The sequence below is a fragment of the Nomia melanderi genome, chromosome 5 (assembly GCF_051020985.1).
Source record: "Nomia melanderi isolate GNS246 chromosome 5, iyNomMela1, whole genome shotgun sequence".
NCBI classification, from domain to species: domain Eukaryota; kingdom Metazoa; phylum Arthropoda; class Insecta; order Hymenoptera; family Halictidae; genus Nomia; species Nomia melanderi.
Genome location: NC_135003.1, coordinates 9,347,756 through 9,370,997, shown reverse-complemented (window position 1 = coordinate 9,370,997; position 23,242 = coordinate 9,347,756). Strand labels below are relative to the sequence as shown.

The 23,242-nt window shown below is 43.7% G+C and overlaps 1 protein-coding gene across 7 annotated transcripts in view; it reads right to left on the bottom strand.

Moving 5' to 3' along the window:
- Positions 1–23,242, bottom strand: part of Tet (tet methylcytosine dioxygenase-like) — a 136,512-nt gene that overhangs the window by 17,497 nt on the left and 95,773 nt on the right. For all 7 annotated transcript variants that reach the window (XM_076367518.1, XM_076367515.1, XM_076367514.1 and 4 more), the window contains one exon: positions 14,884–15,123. In XM_076367518.1, the coding sequence (XP_076223633.1) occupies positions 14,884–15,123 (240 nt within the window). The remainder of the gene's footprint in view (positions 1–14,883; positions 15,124–23,242) is intronic.

Sequence of the window (23,242 nt, the reverse complement as noted above, 5' to 3'; positions counted from 1 at the left end):
TTCGTTCATTTCTCACTGTTTCATAAGAAAAAAATCAGGTAGATTTATATCAATTCATATAAATTACGAAACACATTCAATTATATTCAATGTGTTTTTTCTGAACAATATGTCTGGTGAATAAATCCCAGTATATTCTAATATTTTCAATTATAAAAACGAAATTGATGCAAACCGTGCACAGGGGTTAAAATTATTAAATCTGCCAACTTTATTAAAGTTTAAACAATTGTATATGCTGTATGTTTACAAGATCAAAACATCTATTCGCATCTAACGCGACAATCGAAGTGTTGGTGCCAAAGCGAAAATAATTCCCTTTGAAAAGGGTTGAGAACCACTGTCCACAGCCAGTCGAGGCAACAGCCATTCGTCAGCAATAGTTCTTCAACTATGCAATGCGCAGAGGCTCTCAACTCCGTTGGTGAACGTGCCGAACTCGATAACTTATCTTTCGTCGCTCAAACACGTACGTTTCCGGTCCAATGAAATAAAGGGCTTCTAACCAGACTGTAATAGAGCCATTAGTCAGAACAGGGAAGGACCACGTGCGACTGGAACGGGAGAGGCTCGCGTTTCCTGCGGGTTCTTCGCGCTCGCGTTCCCGCGGTCAGAAGTTACGTCCTACCGCGATACTATCAATTTCTCTCGGCGAAGAGACTATCGCGTGACGATTCGACGTTTATCACTTCCGTTTTAATTGCCACGCGGTGCACGGCTCACCCTCGGTCTGCCACAACACTGGGAATTCCACGGGAAATTCGCGAATGGCTAGATAGTGAAATTTATCGCGGTTTTCGGTATCGTTGCTGGATAAAAAATTTTTTTCTTTTTTGGAATCTGCAATTATTGGTTTCGATTCGGCCTTAGAAGAAAGAAATAGATAATCTCCTTTAACTATCTATTTAACAGATGACAGTTATAATGTAATTAAAAGGTACGATTGGGGATAAAAATACGTATAGCGTAAGAACGTGAAAATAGGAGGATCAATATTTTCTATGCTATTAGTTATTTTTACGTGAACCTTTTTTTAGAATGTTATTAGGGAATTGTCTGGCGTTTCTATTTTATGCAGGAAGACAGAAGGGGGCTATAATTAAATTAATGGAGGTACTTTTAGTCTCGCAGATTGGGCTCACTGGTTACATTCTTGATACATTGGTGGATTCTAAAATAGTTTTGACGAATCTATGAATACCCGAATGTGTATATTGGTATAGTACGTATACGTGAAGACATTAGTGATAATTAGGTTGCAGATTCTATTGAAAATTATTATCACTTTTTTTACGTAATTTATATCAAAGAGGAAACGCTGAAAGTTTGATTTCATTTTGCAGAATTTGTTTGGGTTGTGCATGGAAGAAAGTTTATTCAATCTGATGGCGGTTTCGTTTTTTATGTTATTACTCTACGGTATATACGGGCACGTTCGTCACTCGCTGCAAACAGAAATGAAATATGGTGAAGCGTCACTTCTGCGAATTAATCAAACTTTCACGCGAGTATCAATTCTAGCAACAACAGGATCCATTGGAAGGCTTGTACAATGCGTTTCGTTTATTTTCGTTCGTCCCACTGCTGGCGATGGGTTTAACAAACCTCCGAGTTGTTCAAGGGGCGCTTTAAATTCCATTAAAAAAGTTCCAATTTGAGCATTCTCTGAAAAATTGTATTGAAAATTTTTTATTGTTAATCGATCTACCAGCAGACTTAGCTTTTCCTTTACGAATAAAATCCAGTAACAATAGTTTTCAAGCACGATGCGTCATTTCTGAACCACCCTGTAGCGACTAAAACTCTTTATGTTGCGTAATGAGATGTCGTGCGGCTTATACTTCCCTTTGGACACCTCTGTTCAATGGAATGAGCAGGTAATCACTGTAATTTGAACTCCGCTTGGATTGTATTCCTCTACCAGACGAATTGTTTTAGAAACATCCTGTAGAGTCATTATACTTGCTAATTGTACACCTTGAATGTCTCTGGGGTGACTGATTATACTTCGAACACGTGTTTAACGAGCCTTCAACATGAATTCGAAATTCTCTTCCTCTTTTTTCCTGGAGGTGCTGTATCGTGCATATTCTGAAACGTCCTATATTATTATTCGAACTTGTTCTTTAAAAATCAAACGATCTTCACTCAATCATCGATCTATTTGTCTGTAAGGAAGTATTTCTGCTAATATATTATTATACACGTGTTAAGCTTTCAAAATTTCTAACAAAAATACATTCCGAATCAATAAAAACTTAATCTCCTTGTTAACTTGATTATGAAACCCGCGCTATAAACTTTGAAACGCCTCTACACATTATACAATATTACACAAATAAAGCTGCTATGTATTTAACCTATTTAAACCCAAGGAAAAACGCGATTCCACCGTTTATTGAATGATTGAACACCTACCACGAACTTTGAAACGCCCTATACATTCCTCACGACATTACACAAGCAAAATCCCGCCATATTTAATACGAATCCTCCCAGAACCCAAGGAAAACCATAACCTTGGTTTCCATCCTCCAACTATCCACCTCATTTCACGAATCCTGAAACTCCTTGTACAACGTCAGGGCATGATAGAAATCGCCGGGAAACGGAAAACTCGGTCGAAATATTGAAAAGAGTAACTTCCTCTGTCGCGAGGAAGCCAAAGGGGGAGGACGAAAAAAAAGGGATGGGGGGCCGGTGGCGTGTAAAGAAATTTCCGAACACGACAAAGAGGCGTCTTGTATTTAAACGGTCGTTGTTCAGGCCTTTGAAAAATCGATAGCCAAAGGGGAGGAGCGACGAGGACGGCTGGATGTGAGCGAGGGGGGCAAGGTAGAGCGCCGCGCGGTAGAAAGTGAAACAGAATGACAAAGCCCCGTCGGGAGAGAGGTGTACGGACGAGCAAACCGATCGTTCGTGCTCGCCGCCTTCGTTTTGCAGCGAGTTTTATAGTCCGGTTGCGAGTTTGCCAATTCTTTCCTTCGTTCCCCTTGCTTCCCCTGTTCTTTCACCGCATTCGTCCTTCTCCCTCTTTCTACCCCAATCTATTTGCGGCCCTCAGTGTGCACCTCTCCCTCTCTCTTCCTCTCGGAGAGACATACACACATATACACATTCCCTTTTTCTCCCTCACCGGTTGTTATCTGCCCTCCTCGTCGGGCCTGATGCTTTCCTTTCGATTAACGATCCTCGGTCTCTCTCCGAGCGTCCCACTCGAGCCACACGTATAGAGAGACATGCACACAATAGGCATACGCGGATCGAAGTTGGCTCTTCTATCTTTCTTTCTCTTTCTCTTGTTCCCTTTCTGTCCTCCTCTTCTTGCGAGGCAGCGGAAAGGAGTAGTGATGGGCTCAAGACAGTTTTAATGTCGATCGTTTCAGCCTTTGATGTTACTGGGAATTGTTTTATTGTTAGGGGGTGAGGGGTGGTTGCAGGAATGTAAATTTTGTGGGAATTCGGTTCGAAATGAGATTCGAAATGATGCGAAAATATGTTCACGTTAGTGGGGGTTCTGTCAGGTCGAATGCGAAGTGCGGAATTTTCGAAATTTCTTGAATTGTTTACGGCAGTGAGTTTTTAACGATTTCCATAAATGCGTATATTTTCTGGTTTAATAATTTGGAAGTAGATATTTATGTGAATCCAAAGTTCTTTCGTGGGATTGAAAGATAATTCGAGTTCCGCTCATGTTATATTTCAGTTCTAATAAAACAGTGATGCAATTTAAACGTAATTTCTACCGTAACTCTGTTTCGCGCTCTGCCTTTGTTCTAAAATGACAAAGACGTGTTTTTCTTATTACAGTCTTCGTTAAAATTATTTTCATCTATTGTGCCTGACATTTCAGTATGAACCACGAACGCATAAAATTCACATTTCGCTTCTTATTTATGAGCAAAATATTCAAAGAGAACTACAGAATGAAACTACGCGGTAAGGTAAACAAGCGGAACATCATAAATAAGTCTCAACAACACCCAAATTTAAAAACATTTGAACGAAAATTTTTCCGTAGATTCCCCTTTGAACATAAAAAAAATAACACGCAATTAACAAAAAAGAATGAATTTTTATATCAAACTGGAACCAGACAGTCAGAGAATTAAATCAAAAAATTTAATAAAATTCTACGGAACAAATTTATATTCGTCGTGAATCAAACGATTATCATCCGTTGAATAAATTTTTTTAATAATACCGTGCACAATGTCGGTGGTGAAATTGTTCAAAAATTTGCGGGCAAATTCGACGTGAGTTTCCGATTCGACGCGACGGAAATTAGGCGGCCGATTGAATAAAATTCGACCGCCGCGTGCGAGCGCGCCAGCCATGTGTCCCGCAGCCGCGACGTGTTTATCCGATGTTGCGCGGCTACGGTCCGTTTTGCGGGTTATTACCCTTGTTGCGCGGTACAGTTCAATTAACTGAGTTACGATGGTAATCCCATTGACGGTGACCAAGGAAGTGAAATTTCCTCCGTTGATATTCGAGCATGAAGACCGTGCCAGCGCGACGCGTCGAGTTCGATTCCCGCGACCGCAAAGGGCAGGTTCAGCCCATCAATTCCAAAACGATGTTCGATGTTTTGGAAACTAGCGAATGTAATTTTTTAGATAAATTTAAAATTTTGTAACAAATGTATAATCCATACTTTCCTATTTCTTTAGTTTACGAAAAGATCAATTGGTAAAAAGGACAACAAACTGCTATTGCTCCGAAGAATACATAATCCTCTTTACGAAAGTATAAAACGTTAAAGAAGAGTCACGTTCACTCAGTAGTCCTAATGTTAATATAACAGACTTTCTGTTCGACAAATATCTCACTGAAATAGTCCCTAAAATGAAGTATTTACCTACTAATCCAAAATACATTTACCTAGATAATTCAAAGTCTAATTCAGATTCTCGAAGAACCTACAAATGCAATATTTCCCAAATAAAATTGCTCCAAATCCCACGCACCGCCCAAAATACTGAGAAAGCCATATTCGCTCCATTCAGAAATCAATGACCCCACGAATCCAAACCTCATGGGTTCCATCGCGAGTACCGGTGTCAGTCAAGCCTGCTTCCATGAACGCTAATCGGTCGAAAACGGTGTAGTGGATAACCAGTTGACGGCGATTTCGCCGTGTTGCTTTGTCCATGAATCATCGGCGAGAAGCCCAGGAAGAACCAGTCGCGAAGGTGGAAAAACGAAGGAGAGGAAAGGAGTCGGAGCGGAAGGGGTCGAGGTCAACGAACGGCTCGAGTTCCTTAGATCCGAGGGGGTGGTAGCATCGCCAACTACAGACGGATGGAGCTATACAAGAGTGAGAGGGAGAGAGGGAGAGAGGGAGGGGGAGAGAGAGCGAGAGAGAGAGAGAGAAAGAGAGACGAATAGATAAATAGAGGCAGAGCGAGAGAGAGCAAGAGGGAGAAGGCTCCGAGGGTTATGTTTGGGTGCTGTCGCGGCACATCCCGTTTTATCACGCCTCGGGTTTACGTTGCCCTAGGTCACGATGTCAAGAGAACGGAAGGATTTTCCCCCCTGGGAGCGGCTGACGAGGGAGCAAGACGATGAGAGCCGGCCGAGAGAGACGATAGAAGAGGAAAGGAGGAAAACACGAGAAGCCGAAGCACAGCCGAGGGAGGCGGCGTCGCCTCTGAGGGATCGCTGACTCGGTTGGCGAGACGCCCGGCTCTCTCACTCTCTCTCCTTCCTGCTCCGATGCTATCAACCTCGACCACAAACACCGATTCACGGCCACTTCGGGGGTTCATGCAGAGTCCCGCGACCCAGACCACCATTTCCACCCTGGCCCACTTGACCCACTTTTTTTCGGAGCTCACGTCCCTACCGGGATCTCCTTGTCAGACTGTCCTGTTCGAGGTGTTTCTAGATCCCCTGGGGTCTTTCGATGGGGAATGATTGGGGCTGATTGCTGTTGAACGGATGTTTATATATCTGCAGCTGGAAGGGGGATCCTGGGAAAGTGGAACACCAACTTCGTTGGAGTTTAATAGAGTTTCTGATCACTTTTTGCGACATGTGTACATTACACAGATGTTCGAACTGCGTTAGGATGGAGGCTCTTATACGAAAAACTGGACTCTAAGAAACTTCTTCAATTTACAAGGTACGCAAATTTCACGGATCTGCACAATAAGTATGTAATATCCACTTTGATTCTGCTAAAAACGTGCACGTTGAAAATCGAATTCCCATCAGCGCAAGTTCGGAACCCATCAAAATCTACGCTCCCATCAGCCGCCGCGTTCTAATTACAAGAAGCCTGCCGGGCAACAATTACCAAATTCAATTTCCATCAAACACGACGGCACAGGAGTCAATCTCCAGAAAGGATCACGAGGATCAACGGATGCGTTTGCGATATTCGAAGAGCGGAAGCGAACGGAAACGTGTAGTGGCGTGTATTCGAAACGCTTTGAAAATCGAGCCAGAAATTAATTTCGCCGCGCCGCTCTGTCCGCTGTCGGGTAGAGGGACAGAAAGGGGGCTGCAAATTTATCGACGAATTAGCCACAGCAATCAGTCCCGCATCGATACGTTTATTTCATTAAGCGCTCCCGTGCTGCGCGGATGATCGCGCGCCCGAGCAGACCGCGGATCGGTTAAGCGTGCGTACGCGTGGCCGCGTACCGAGCATTCATTTATCAATGCGACGCTCGTTTCCCTTCCTGTTCCACTCTCTCACGCTCTCCTCTACTAGCACCCCTTCACAAATCCATCCCCGAACAACCCCCGCCGGCGGAAACGGGGAACCGATCGAGTCTCTCTTTTTTTTGGTCGTTCGATCCGCAGACACGTACCGCCCGATAAAACCGAATCGTTTGCACGGTAAAACAGCTTTTATCGCGCTATTTATACATCGGGCCACTGGCTACGATACGATTCTCCTCGGCTTTTTCGAGGGTTCACGGTTAACCACCCCGAAAGGGGAGTATAATAAATTTTTACTTGGAATCGAACGCCATTTATACGGCGATGTTTTTTATCCGATCGGTTTTGGGTTTGATATGTTTGTTGATTAGGATCTTTATGCATCCATGGAAGTGTTCTTGGACGAAGTACGGTGACAGTGAAGTTTTGAAGAAGACATGGATGGACTTAATATTGACTTTCAGTTGGTGAAATATTCAATGAGGTAATCGAGTTGAATCTTCGACTTACAACGCGTAAAACTTTAATAAAGAAGTTTCTCATCGTTTTCAACTTTCCTCCGATTCTGCATACTTCCTCGCAATTGAATTCGAATTTATTTAAATTTTTCAGTGTAATTGATCAGAAACTAACATCATTTATCCTGGGAAATTCCGTCCACGAAGGTGTTAAATCGCAACAGACATTCCCGGCGCGCGATCCGACGACAGGCGACCGAATTTTCGAAATTCTGCCACTTCAGCGTCATAAATCGGCTGGAATTCCTCGAGCACACATTAATCTCGATCCCACCTGGATCCGTTTCACCGCGAACAGCGAAAAAAGCGCGAAAGGTGTATCGCGAACGCTTTGTTCCACGGTTTTCTTCCTCTTTCTTTTTTCTCACCCCTCCGCCCCCAACCCTCGGTCTCCTTTTTTCCCCGCGCGGAATCGGCTCGGGGCGCATTGTTTTCGCCCCGAAAGCGAGCAGCCGTGAATAAAACCGCTTCGCGCCGCCCGGCGGGATGTAGATAGCGACCACCCGTTTTCTGCGGTCCCCTTGCCTCCACGATTCTTCCACGTACCCTCGATTTAAGCGCTCTGGAACGCGTATAAATCCTCGCGGGAAGAACGAGAGGAAGAGAAGCAGTGGAAGGCAACGGGAAACACGATAAAATCGGTTTTGGGAAATTATCGTTGCCGAGCAGGTAGAAAATGATTCTTAAACCGCCGAATCGACGCGCTTTACTGCTCGATACACGCAGAAACTATGCATTGAAACTGTTTTAATACCACAAATTCATGATACCCGTGAATTGTATTTCACGTTTCACGAAAACCGACGAACTAATGTGCAAAAATAAAAAACGTGTATTTTCCAAACATTAATAGTCATTTCCCAGTCAACAATCACAGCAAATCTCATATTTAACGAAAAGGAATTCTCAGAGAGCAAACAAGAATTTGCACACAAAAATGTTCGTTTCCCATACACGGTTATCCGAAGAAACCATTAACGCAGAGAATAGAATTCCAATTCTCCCGGCGTTCTCTGTAGCTCGGTTATAAAAACAGAAGTTCGTGCAAATGTTCGCAGTTAACGAGTTTATATTCCACCGAGTTACGCCAACAAGAAACACCCTTTCGAGAACGATAGTTCCGCGAGCACCGCAAAGTAGTTCGGTGCTGCGATAGATATTCCTCAAGATTCCCTTGTTCGCCAGCGGTTCGCGCGAACTGCGAAACGGACCGAGGAAGAGAGGGTGGGCGGCGCGTGTCCGCGAGTTTCCGTCGAACAGAAAACCGCACGTGCTTCGCGGTCGGACGCAATTCGCGGGCAAGCGACGGGCACGCGGCGTTTCGCGGTTTCGGTTTACTGCATAATGGCGCGCCGTCCACCCCCGTCCCCCGTCGCCCACCCCGCCGTTAACGTTGATTCCTTTATCGGCGGCGATATTGCCAATTACCGTATCGCTGGGCTGACCGCGTTTACGCGCGCAGATAGCCTCGTTTAACGCGCTCGAAACGCGTGATTAACGCGCGGCCGTCCGCCACCCCTCTGTCCCGCAACCCTCACGAAAATCCAGCATCGCGAACGATCCTACTATCCCCCGCCGGGGAACACGTGTTCCAACGAAGATTCCGGTGGTCACTATCGCCGGGACAAACATTGGGCGTTCGGGTAACGAACTAATAGTGGCGAAGGACCGAGTTAGACCCGGCGTTGATTGGGTAATTGTTGAGACTTTCGGGACTGAATTCCCTCGAAGGCGATGTTTAGTTTGGAAAAAGAATCAGCGAGAACTTGATTGTTGTCAGTTTGAGCTGATGGTGTTTCATTAATTTATATATGTGCTTTTAGTAACAGAATATAATTACAGACAATGGTTTGCTTTAGGAGAATTGGTTTTGGTAACGTGAAGGGTTGAAGAAGATAAATGAGATTTTATAGTAGGTTTAGAAGTTCCTTTGGAAAATATCATCGTATGTCTATGAAGATTGATTTTTTTCAATAGATACATTTGTATAATTGATTAAAATAATAGTGAATTAAAAGCTGGTAATTCCAATGACTATTTTCACTGCACGAAAACGAATGTTAAATTTTCGTTCAACTTTGATAGAGTCCTTACATCATTGGACTTTGTTCTGTATCATTTGATGTAAGTGCACAGAGACCTGCGGTTATGATCAGAACCAGTCCAGTCGAGCATAAGAAAGTTTCTGCCTCGCGCATCCTTGAAGCGTGTCGGTTTTTCAGGTCCGCGTGGAACGCGTTTCTCGACGAGTCGTTAGCTACTTTGTTGACCATGACACGTCGTGGACGAGCCGGTTCGCCGCAGTCACGCTCCGATGACGATAATGGCGAACGAGAAACTTGCCGCGCGTTCGCGTAATATAGGGGTGTAACGCGCGGCCAACGGAGATCGGGGTAGAAATTCGAGAGAAATTGGAATGTAAAGCACACCTTTAAATTGGCGATTACGAGGAAACGGTTTCTCGTTACTCGATCGTGGATCCTAGCTATTTCACGCCACCGACGAGAATGACGGGGATGGCAAACCTATTTTAAAGCTAATTTGTTAACTCATTTATATTTTAATATATTAATAAGCATGTTTATGTTCAGGAAATAATCAGCTAATTTTATCTATTGTCTGAAAAAGAAGAAACAAAAATTCAATAAAAAGTGAGTAGATAAAAAGATACATATAATGATTGCGTCAAGTTTGAAATATTTTAAACATTGGCGAAGGATCGTAATCTGTTCCTTTATGAAACGTGAGTATTTTGTTGAGAAAGTCGTGGGAAATGAAAGAAGTTTCAGTGACAGCAAGTAAATATAATCTTAGCATTTTCTGTTTAATATAAATATTGATATTGGTTCCGACATTTCAAGTTTCGTTCAGAGTTTCCGCACTAAAAGAGGAAGAAAGTGAGTTAGGCGATTCGGGCAGTTCTACTGAAACTTGTGCTGCTGGTTGCGCAATACTCCGATACAGAAAACATGCGAAATCAGAAATTACTTGGAGCTCTAGCTGGCCAGCCTGCGAGTTTACGCGTGTCTTAGGTATCGCTCACTCGCGATATTACTTCTCGCTGACTGCGGTGGGGAGAAGTTCAGCGAGGTTCTTTCGAGAAAATAATTGAAAGGCATTACTCAGTGATTGTTCGGAAACGCTATAAGAACTGTGTGGCAGGCATTCTTCGAGAAATCATGAAGGAGGGAAAAAGATAATGGTTCCGTGCACCGGAAGAAACTGCGATTATTTAAGAAGAAACAACATAACTTCGTATTTACACACTTATGATATTAAAACTTTTTTCAATTACGGGAAATGTACAGTTTCAAATTATTAGAATATACGAACCTAACAATCATGAATAAAACAACCGTACGAAGAATGAGGAAGCAATGTAATTTCCTATTTATATGCGGCGAAGTTACAACTATCCAAGCCTTCGAACCTTCCCAGTTACAGTTTCCAAAAAAACCGACAGACAGATGACCAACAAAACAATCGTATCCACTGCGAATGAGCCACGTGCTTTCGTACTTAAATACATCGAATAATAACTCTCAAAATTCCCAAAGTCGTCACTCCGCAAACCCAAGAGCACACCAAACAACTGAAAAAAGCAAATACAAACAAAGCGACGGTAGCTAAAAATTCCCCGAAATCCCCGGAGTATTACGAATATATCCAGCGCGGCGATGTTACCTCGCGGCGGGATCGACCGCGTACAGGCGAGCGTAGCGACCGCGCTGGTGACACGGGCTGGGGGATGAAAATAAGGGTCGGTCTCTCGAGTGACGAGCAAGAAATAGAAAAATCCACAGAGGCGGACCTCGGTAGAGGAAATGGATAGGAAAGCGCGACGCGGAACAGTTTCGCGCGGCCGCGGCCAAGATGAAAAGAAAACAATCCGAAGAAAGCGGGGTTTGGTTTGGTTCTTACCCTGTGGCGATCCGGGGCGACTGTGGACGGGTCTTGCACTGCTCTCGCTGGCTCTCGGTTTTCGCGGGTTTTTTTCCCCCTCGTGACAAGGGAGCTGCGAGGAGATCGGCCGCCGAAATAACAGCATAACGTCGGGGCAAGGGTAGACTAGCGGCAGACAGCGACTATGGGGGCGGTGACCGCCCGCCAACGCGAATCAATACCCGCAGGAACAGGAACCACCGGCCCGGCAAGAGAAAGGGAGAGGGTGCGTCCCGGAGGCCGACGGGAGCGAGCGAGAGGGGGAAAGGAAAAGCGAGCAGTATCAAGAGGAGCAAAGAGGGTGGGCGGTGGAGGCGGAGAATGACGGCCGGGCGGAAACGGGGGTGGCACACCCGCCCGGCGGGGGTGCAAACGCCGCGGAGTAAGTGCCGATACCTGTCTACGTTCCCGAGCGCGATTCCTTCTGCGGGTGCGCGCCGCGCCGCGCTGTTTTCCTTTTTTCCCCACTCTCTTCCCTTCTTTTTTTCTTGTCCCGCTTTGCCCCCTTTTTTCTTGTTTTTTTCGATTTAAAACGCGCGGAGATCGAGTGGAACGTCGGAGGGCGGTTGGAGCTGCTCGACGTGATACGCGAGAATCTGTTACATGGAGAAAGAATATGGAGTACCGTTGAAAATGTGAGACTCTGATCGTAGCTTCCGGTGGTTGGATTTTGGGAGATTGCATTTTGAAAGTGGATTAAGGGTTTTGGGGTTCGCAGGTGCGAGATTGGGATTTGGTTCGTTCGATTTTGATTTCCTCGCGGATTATTGGAATGGATTTTTGGCTGATTTTGTGGATTGGCGGATATGAACGTGGGATTCTTGTGGTTGAATTGGTGGATATGATAATTGGTTTTTTCCTGTTTTTTTTTTGGTAATTAGAGGAACGCAAACATTCGGGGAGCGAAAGGAGAGGAAGAAGAATTTCGTTGCTGAATCTGCTGGATTTAATAATTCGACATATACACGGAAAGAATTCGCCAATGGGAATTAAAAATCGATTAAAAATCTTTCCGCCGATTCAACGATCAATCCTCCGGTTCAATTATTTTCTTTCTGGTCAGAATATTCCAAGATCAGAGATTGGTTGGCAGTAGAACACATGTATACGTGGAAGACCATCTGCTTAGAATTCTATCACTTTAATTTTACTAACCATTCCAAATAAATGCGAGGGGTGTTTGGGTGTTCTCTCCTGAAGAAAAATTCTACATCAGTTCAGAAGCAGCATTCTAACCTGGTCAGCTGTTCAGAGCCCATCTATATGATAATTCCCTCGAAGAAGAATGTATATGAAACACGCGAAAGAAAGGACTGGCAGTAAAACTGACGGGATTGGCCGACTGGTTTAACCATCCGTCTGCCATCCGCGACTAATGGACATATTGAAATAGACATCCCGCATTAAAATAATACGATGGGATACACGCGGAAAATAGATATTACCACATTAACCGTGCTAATTCCAAACTTCAATTCACTGTGCAGACCACAATTACTGCGTCAAAAATTCTATTTATAAAATCAATAACTATCAATACTTATAATTGTCCTATTCTCTGGCGTACTTCACAATTAACAACAGTATTACAGTTTCCCCAAATCTTCAAATCTATACCTTCAAAGAAGCAAAGTTCCAAAAATCCATTCCCAGATATATCACAACTCTGTTTCCCAGAAATTTCTCTAACCAATCAAGACTTAAATCGCACTCGGATTAACCAGCAACGTCCAATATACCTTTAGAACAAAACGCTTTCGTCAGTTTTTGACAAGAACCTCCATCGAAAAGAGACCACTCCCATCTCCTCTCCACAAAAAGTCGACAAAAAGGAAACGCGGATTCCCCAGAAAATCACTGAGGAGTCTAAAACGAGGATGTCCAAGGACATAAAACTCGCGAGAAGCCACTAAACGTCCCGTTCGGAGCGCGCGCGCGCTCGCGCTCGCCCTCTGTCCGCCATGACCGTTCAAGGTACGCCGGGTAATGGGGCAGTAAATTTCGGCCGAGCCGGCCCGTTCGGGGAACGCGTTCCCGTTCCCGAGATTGAATTCAGGGGGTTCGAACGGGACGGCCTTGACGGTAGCCGATAACCAGACGCGGTGCCAAGCTCGCCAGAAGCCACGGCCCCGTCTGCTGCTTCGCGGGCCGCAAGTTGAAACCGCGGCGGATTATCCTTGCGCGTGTTCGCGCGGGAAACACGCGTCGCCTGACGCAGACTGGTTTGCCCAGTAACCTCGCGCCGTAGGATCGCGATACACGGACGAAAACGAACGCGGTGAAACCGCATTCCTTCCTCCTTCATCCAGCTCTCTACCTCCGACGCCTCTCCTGCCTCCCGCGGGAGAATTTTCTCTTTCTACTGACGGTAGTTGAAAGCGAGAGGGTCATCCCTGGCTAGCCGCTTCGAGATACACACCTCATAACTGGGAAAACGTGCTTTTGTGTTCGGCAAAGGCGATTTTGGATTTTATAGATAGCTTCGGAGTCTAATGACGTGTGATTTTGGTTAGAGGTCTTAAGACTCTTTGAAGATCTTAGGTGAGGAGACAAGGATGGTGCTTTAAGACTTTATTCTTTGTGTATTTTTTCTGGGATATTGGGGTAGTAGATTGTAGAGTAACATAGTTCATTCTCTTTTTATCAATGAATAATTGATTCTATTTTCTTAGGGGCTAGACTGATGGAAGTAGATGGCCCTTGTTAAAATTCTTTTGAGCAGTACCTTAGAGTCTAATTAACCGCTTTAGCTAACAATCAAATGATTTTTATTTTTCTTAGAGCACGGGGAATACTATTTTTATAAATTTTACTGAAAGTATGGAGAGAAAAGGATGTTACTTATGATAAATTCAATGGTTACCCTCTCTAGGTGGTGCAAATTAATGTTAGCCAGTTTGGAATCCTTGTCAGGCGGTATTCGAAGCGCGCAGAGCAGGCGAAGCAAGCGTGTTTCCTTGTAGGGTGAAGACAGATTGAAGTAATGAGCCGGGAATGGTCTAGGTCAAGGTCCTTGGCCCGGGTTTACCATCGGTGTACACGAAATGGAGGACGGGGTCGCGCCGATGGGGAGCTGTTTATTCCCCGAAGTGTGCTACGTGTTACATGCCGATATACAGGGCGAGATTACGGGTTTGAGGGGCAAGGGGTGAAGACGGGATCAATGCGATCCTTAGGGACCAAGACGCTTGTAATCCCATAAAGGATTTTCAACTCGAATTGAGCTCGTGCCAGGCGAGCAAACTACCGAGTGCAACAGACGCATGGCACGATTTGGCTGTGAAGAAGAAGATTCTTAGAAGATATTTATTCTGAAGAATAAAATACTTTCTCTATTTTCCTTTTCTTTCAATGAAGATCAAATTCTTTGAGTCTTCAATATTTAAGTTTCAAACGTGTACCCCTTTTTGAAGTTGGGCAAAGACTTTCTATCTGGTTGTTATAAAAAATTAATCTATTTCACGGTAATGTATCTAGACTCCTCAAAAGTATATGTTTTAATAAGTATCTTTGAAAGATACCTATACTATTCAATCATTGTGACCTAGCTCAACTGTTGAAAGTTTAATGAACTCTGAATTGATTGAAAAGAGTTATTAAAGAAGGAAAGGAGATAGATTCATAAAAATAGTATTAAATCGCGACTCAGAGATGAAAGAGACATCTTCAGGCAAATCGAGTCAAATCGACGTTTAACTGTGTCCTGGTAGAAGCACTTGGGATCCAGAGGAAAGAAGAGGGTGAAACTCACCATAGAAACGACAGGAGGCGGCGGATTTCCGTTCCTCAGGGCGCCGGTTTGCTGATTCGCCGCGGGATTCAGGCTGTCCTTGGATTGCTGCATGGGATCTGGTTGATGGATCGTCTGTTGGGTTTGTTGTTGCGGTTGTTGTTGATGTTGTTGCAGCCCGCCTATACCAGCCTGTGGACTGCCCAAGCCTGCAGGTGCGCTGTCCGGTGTGCTGACTTGCCGGGCGATCTTTCGATAACTCTGTAACAGGAACAGGTCGATCTTCCGTTAGAGAACGTTGCGAGCTTGTGTAGGAAACGTTGGCATACTTTGAACACACGCTAAGGACTGAATAATTGAGCTGTAAGAAACAAGGGTTGGCTTACCCTTTAAACACCTTATACACGATATTAAAATAAGATTAATAATGAACTTAGCAAGAGCTTGAAGGAAAACCAATTCCCAGTACGACAATGAACTAAAGTGGAAGTACCAAAAATTCTCAAAAAAAATTACTCCAATTTTCATGACTAAATATCTCAAGGAACGACAAATTCAGACTTGTGTATATTTATTACACAAAACCTTCAAAATTTCCAAAATTCTCCAACCTTTCACCGTGAACTATTTGTGCTCAAATTTCTAAAACGCGATAGCGAGACGAGCATGGTACTCGAGAACGGTGTCCGTTTTAAGAAAAGAAATGTGGCGAACAGAAGGAGAAATCCAAGACGCAAAGCCGTTAAAGGGGCAATTTACGGGACAGGGACGGCCATTGGCTCCGGATCTCAATTATCCAATAACTTTCATCCTCGAGCGCATCGCGAGAGGTTGAACGACACGCGAGCTTGCGAAGAAAGAAGAGGTTCCTGTTCGTACGAAGGAAAAAGTTTCCTCGGTGGTCTCCGCCATGACAAAGAGTTCGGCGAAAGAAACAGAGGAAGAGAAGGCAGGAAGGCAGGAAGGAAGGAAGGAAGGAAGGAAGGAAGGAAGGAAGGAAGGAAGGAGGGAAGGAAGGAAGGAAGGAAGGAAGGAGGGAAGGAAGGAAGGAAGGAAGGAAGGAAGGAAGGAAGGAAGGAAGGAAGGAAGGAAGGAAGGAAGGAAGGAAGGAAGGAGAGAGGGAGGGAAGGAAGGAAGGAAGGAAGGAAGGAAGGAAGGAAGGAAGGAAGGAAGGAAGGAAGGAAGGAAGGAAGGAAGGAAGGAAGGAAGGAAGGAAGGAAGGAAGGAAGGAAGGAAGGAAGGAAGGAAGGAAGAAAGGAAGGAAGGAAGGAAGGAAGGAAGGAAGGAAGGAAGGATGGCGTGCGGTGGCCGGTTGCACGCCGCTGTGACCCTAATGCTAAAAATAACAAGGTGGCCCGAAGTAGGCCGAGGCGGCTGAAACGGTTTCCATAGTTCAACAAGCGCCGCTGGCCGAGAGAAGCTGTAACCACCGGGACCCCAGCCCCCTCTTAGCCGGGCAAACTTGATCAATTATTACGACGTCCCCACAAGCGACGCTATCACGGACCCCGTTCACTGTCCCGTGACGCGAATTATCGAGAAACTTGGGACACGATCTCTCGCGGCCGGAATCGGTGCCCTCCTGGCACGCGATTGCCGCCGTAATGGCGTCCAACACACGCTCTTACTCGTAAAGAAGATGTGGATCGCTATAAGCGTAATTCTTTGGGAATTTTTCGTTTTACTTTTGGTACAATTTGAAGCGGAAGAGGAATTTTGTAAATCGAGAGACTTGATTAGTTAACATCAGAGCTGGAAAATAATAAGAAGGATTTTTAGAATTTTAGGAAAGCATAGTCTCGTAAGAATTGCCAACGCAATTATTGCGCAAAACGCGAGAGTCGATTTATTGAAAGAAAATGTTAGGGAACTTTTCCACTCGGCACTTTCCATTATACAGCGCGTATTTTTCGAGAAAAAAAATTACTACAATCGGCACAACAATGGAACTTCGTGGGAAAGAAATTCGTTCCGCGGATAACGCCACTACCGTCGGCTCGGCTCGGCTCGGCACCGCTCGCCGACGCTGGTTCTCGGCAAAAGAGTTTCGTAATCCGATCGACGACGATGTTACAGAATATTACTGATTGTATCGGGCCCGTGAATTTATTGACCACGCCGCCACTGGAAATTTATGCAACGGAATTCAATTTACATTTACGACGGTCCCAGCGGTTGCCGCGAGCCCCAGAGCCAGCGAGCCAGCCAGCCAGCCAGCCGCCGCCAGGAATAAACGATAAAGGCAGGGAGAGCGCAATCCGGAATCACAGGGATCATTACTCGTTGAACGGTAACCCGGCTGATCTCGCGGATGTAATTCACACCTGTTGGGACGGACCACGATGGAAAAAGAGGCTCACGATTTTACGTGTACCCTGGAACATGAGGTTACCTTCGAAATTGGGGAACGCAAGGAGGACACCCAGAAAATTATTGGTTTCGGAGGTTCGGCACGGTGATTTTGGAAATTATATTTTGCTTAATATGTCGGCTAACCGATGATTTTCGAATTACACGAGAAACAGTAGCGAAATGTATGCAATTATCGAATTACGACCTGCTACTATATTTTGGAAGTTTATTTTGCCAAGGTTATCCACTCTATGTTGCAGATGTTATGATCAGATCGCAGACTTTTAGGAAAATACGAATTTTTCTTTCGTATTTGCTGAATAATACACTACTACTATCTTGAATGTTTTTTGGACCTATAAAATGATATAGAATTTATTAATAAAGGTTGTCTTTATGTTCCTAAATGAAATGCCGGCGATAAACATTTTTTAGTGCACTCCATTAAATAACCACTGACTTTTTTTCTTTATCCTTGGATAACGATTGGTCTGAGACGATCGCACCGGCAGACGAGTGCAAGGTCATTCTCACCCCTAGTAAAATTTCCATTCTGCGCAGCCTCCAAGGAGAAATTACGCATAAAATTTTATATGTACTTTTAACTGCGCGCGTATAATTACATACGTAGAAAATCACATAAATAAATAAATACGGCAACAGGTACAATTAGGTTAAGTGACCTTGCGTTCACCGCACGACGGTCGAGAAAATGGCACCACTCATTACCTTCAATTAAGTTCAATATTTCAAGGGAATATTAATTTTATTTTTCATCGCGGCCATAATACATTTAATAATGCAGCTCTGTATAAATAATCTATTAAATAATTTTCAAGGTTAACCCCTCAGGAAAGGAGGAAGGATATTTCCGCTGTGAAGAAACGATCGCTCGGTTTACTTACATTTGTTACGCAAAAAAATACACGTCTATTTTAAATACATAATTTAATTTTGATGCAAATACATGACATAAAATTCAAACAAAAACCATATTTCACTACTCTATAATATTTTTTGTAGACTATCGCACAAAAAGTGTTACAAAAACGTAGAATTTGGAATTTATTTTAATCTCACATCACATGCTCACATTAACATCAAATTAAATGATTAAAATGTATTACATACAATCTAAAATATGTGTCACAACATTGTAAAGCATTTCAATTTAATGAAAAGTCAACAACTTTTTCGTTGTTTAAGGAGTTGATCGCTTTGAGACCTTCACGGGACCAATAACACAGATAAGGATTGGCGGAGGCTCATAGTACACAATGCTCAAGGTGTTTGAACATCGTTCTCCATTACATAACACGCGAACTGATCCGCAACAGCCTTGCAGCGGGGTCTGAAATTACCTGGTGGCATAATCGGGGCGTGTCGATTTACGACACGCTTCAATTTTCCATGTGTACAGTCCTCTAATGATTCTTACCGCCTGTAAGTAGATAGTGCACCTTACTGACGTGTAAGAATCGGAATGCAACAGTACTTGAATAATTCTTGCCGCTCGTATATATTCAGCTTACCGTCCGCACGGCAGAAATTATTTCGCATGCTTATTCGAGCATGTACAAACCGTGTGAACAGGATTCTTGCCGCTTTCAACAGGGTATCTTATAACACTGTCGACAATAATTAATGCATACAAAGAATCAATAAATCTCGACGTTGGAATGCATCGAGTTCATAGTTCTCTTATAACAGAAATCGTCAGAATAGTACGTACGTACTCGTTGTTCGAAAATAATTCTGTGCAGTATCTAATAATTAAAATGCCTGCGTGTATCAAGCATACTCAATGCACCCACAATCAAATTAAATCCAATCTAACACACCGTTCTACATATTCAAGCTCCGATAATTGAAAAAAGAACACGCATAACCAGCACAGACATTATTCCAACAGTATCAAAAATATTTAGAGCGCAGACGAAAATAAAAGATCCAAAAAACATAATCCACGACACGAAGCACTGAATAGTAAGAAGACGAAGATAATTCTTGCCGTAAACGTACAAGTATCTTATGGCTTTATCGGCAAGGATCAATTTATTCTTCCACGCCAAGCACTAAAATAAATATTACCGCACTTAGATAAGTAATTTATAGTCCAAAAGGCAAGAATCCATTTAATCATTGGGTACAGAACAAGCGAATAGTTCGTGCCGCTCGTAACACAGTTCTTTAAGCGTTCAACGGCACGAATGATCCGAGCGTGTTCCGTATATACCTGCAGGATCGCGAGAGTGAATCGGCCGGCATCACGTGCGTGTGCATTTATAAATAGACAAGGTCTCGGGCCCACGCTAAGCCCACGGGGGAGGAATGATCGCGTACGCTCGGCAAACGTCTTCTCACCCGCTGAGATATTTTCCTCCGGGCCGGTTGCGGGCGTCGCGCCGCGTCGCGTCGCGTCGCGGTGCTCCCACGAGATCAGAGATCCCCGGTGCCGGCGAGCAACACGTGCTACCAACCTCCGCTGGGAACGGTTCCAGCCACGTCTGGAACCTCTTGTTACGGTCACGTGACGGAAATATGACTTGCAGACGGAAGAAGCCTTGCCTTGAGAAGAATAAACGAGACCAACAATTACCGGGGCTTACCGGCGCGTAGAGAATAACATGCAAAACGGTCGACGTTGGTGCTTCAATCTTCGGGGAGATCGTTCTTAGCGGAGAAATAGGTTTAAAGTGTAAGATAAAATTTGTTCACTGTTAGCTGCACTTTGAAGAAGTCCGATACTTGCAACAAGAGAAGGATAACCGATTGATCTAGGATGACGCTTCGAGAAAGCGATTGTTTGCGAAAAAGATAAGTTTAAAGTATAGGCTGAAACTGTGTAGACCATTTCATTTTGGAGACAAGTTCAAATATTTATTATTTGCGTTTGCCAGAAGCGTGGATTAATAAACGAAGCTTCACTGATGAGCCAATTGCCAAGATGATTTGCGAGGAAAAAATTCAAAGGATAGAATGGAGTCTGTTTTCAAGAAGCGCTTGCGTTCAGTAGAAACGGCAAACAATAGACAGACGCTAGCCGAGTCCTGTTGAACACGTTCACTGTCTGGTTCATGTAATCTTGAATTTACGAAAGAACAATGAGCTTCTTACAAGCAATAATAAACAGATCCTTTTGAAGATTCTACAGTGTCATTCTATTGGTCTGCTAAAGGTTTCTAGGCTAGGCTTCAAACGGTCTCACGAGCGGTTCTCGTCTTTGACTCCCAGCCTTCTTCGCTTTTTTTCCTTCGCGTTTTGTTTACGCTTCGTATCACCAACGTGTATAAAGACGTTCAAAGTGGCGTCAAGGTTACGCTTTTATGCAATAAACACCGTGCACTCGACAACGCGCGAGTTACAAACTCTCCGATTAACCTCTCCGAGGATAAATTTTTTCGGGACACTTGAAAATGACTGTAGCTTCAGATTGGTCATAATTGGATTGCCGATGTTAATACAATTTCCAGTGTTTTTGCGGGAACTGCCAGAAGAATGTAAAATGTAAAAAACTTTATTATGCTTTGAAGAGTCGAGTGTTCCATAAATATATTAATAACCGCACGGATTAAAAAACCAAACGAAGATGAATAAAAGCAATTATAAATGTAGTAAGAAGACGTGTCTATACGTGTGACCATTAAACTTTAATATCCAACTTAATTACTGGAAATAAATTAAATGTACACACACGAGACGTTACCCTTGAAGAATTTAATCCTCCGATACCGAGGCCATTACATAATTAATACTGTCGCTTTTATATAATTAAATACTACTTAAGTTTGAAGCTCCTAATAACCAATAATTAATACCCCCGTTTTTACCTGGCTCGTCAATTAATTAATACCGTCACTTTAAAAAAGAATTATTGAAAAGTAAAATACAGACGATGAGGACGTAACGTGGTGTCACACGGATTACCTTCCAACGCACAGAGACAAACAAACGTTGTCGCCATTCCTCTGACAACCAGGCATTCCATCATCCTACGGTTATAGTCGTCGATGACCCACATATGACTCACCGAGCGCGCTGCCCACCGAGCAAAGCAATTTCCCCAGAAAATAAAGTTCTATTTACCATCGGTTATGCCTGGACCGCATTAACGATCATCAGCGAAAACAAATAAGGCCCATTTCAACCATAAACACGGTCCCGGAACTGGGCAGAACTGTCGCAGCTCACAGCTCGTCGACGATTAGTCTTGATTTCCATAACGAACAATTTATTCGAGTCATTTGATCACGTTAAGTCTTCTATGGCCAGAACGGCACTCGCCAATTGGCGTCCACCTCTGGCTACAATGGCCGCAATGAACTACTCTAAATCGTATTAATCACATTTTATATATTCTTAGACGCGGCGCTGGCTTCCGCATAGCTAGCGACAACGTTTACCATTTGGGACCACCATTCCCGTTCCCGTCGAGTTTCAAGAAAACTCGTTCGCCGGAAACTCGCTCGAACGCGCGGAATTATCTATTCAACTATCTCGACCCGCCTGTTCGAGGGATCCAGATAACGAGCAGCATTATTTCCAGAGCGGAACAGAGCACGACGATATTAATTACAAAACGATTCAGCAGTCATCTCGGGAGGTGTGCCATAAATTCCGCGGTTCAAACAAATTACCGTCATTAATTCCTAGGGAAAAAGTCATAAAACGTCCCGGTCGAGGACACGAACTGCCGACTTGATCATTCAGCGGATTCCTTTCTCGGTTTCATTCAGCGATTGAAATATTTACGGGTTACCGATTGGTGACGATCCGTCGAAAGTAACGTACATCCATCGATTTCGAGACTTCTTTCAGCAAGATCTTGAATTTTAACCACCATTAACGGCCAGACTTATATAATTGTTGTGAAAAGTCTCACGAATCGCTGTTTAGCGTGGTTGTTTACCTATTTTGGTGATTGAACATTGGACTAATTGAAAATTCGGAGTGGTCGACTTTAACTGATGCAATTATGAAGATATGGAATTCTTTGTGTTTCAAGCTTTAATTTGCAAGATCAATGTATATGAATGAACATTTATTTTTTTTTTTTAGAAACAGTACAATAAAATGTAACAGGGGATTACTGAATACGAATAAACGGGCGAGCACTCAAGCTATCAAGTTCTAGAAGTATAGTGCCCGCTGGCAATTCCGCCATCTTGTTTCCCTTCCGCGATTTTCCAGAGAGTCTGAAGTGATTTTTTATTTCTTTGAAATAAAATCACGCATCAGCGAGTACAAAAAGCAAGGCAGCACTCCAGCTCGAGAATTTTAGAAGTATTATTTCTGTGAACCATTTACACGCATACTCGCTCTGGATAATATTTACTCTTGGCCTCTGGTAATTCAAAATATTTTTACGAAGTGATATAAAAGGATATCCCATGTTTCTCTTATATTACTATCGTATTATTATGTTATTTCTATATTTGTTTAATGATCGACATAAAATACCTTGTCCTCAACAAAAATGTGAACATCAGAAGCAGTGAATAACAGATACCTTGATACAGTAAATAAAAGTTACATCGAATATACAAGGGTAAATATAGTTAAGGATAAAACGCGTTCCTCATTAGCTACAAATAGATACAAATTTCACACAAAAAGATATTACACCTGTCCCTTTCGCATATCCGCAAGCACAATATTGAAAATATGTTCCACCCTCACGACTAATGAAAATAACAATTACAAACGTCATTAATCTTTTACAACCCCCAAGAAATGAGATCAACGACCGTCGCGTTGCAGTTTCAACCCCGACCGAGCGCCGACGAGAATTTTATTATTCCTGTGTACGTCATCGAGCCCGTCTTCCAACTTGCAATTTGTTTCGATTTCAATCGGCTGTAATTATCGCGGCAGGCAGCCCGCGCGCGCGAAAAACAGGGATAGAGAGATCGCCGCGGACGTTGAAAAGCCCGGGACGCGTGGAACACGTCGGCGTCGTCGTCGGCTCGCGACCGTAAATTGTCGATCCAATTAAAAGTTTCTAATTTCGATGCGTCTCGCGTGAAAG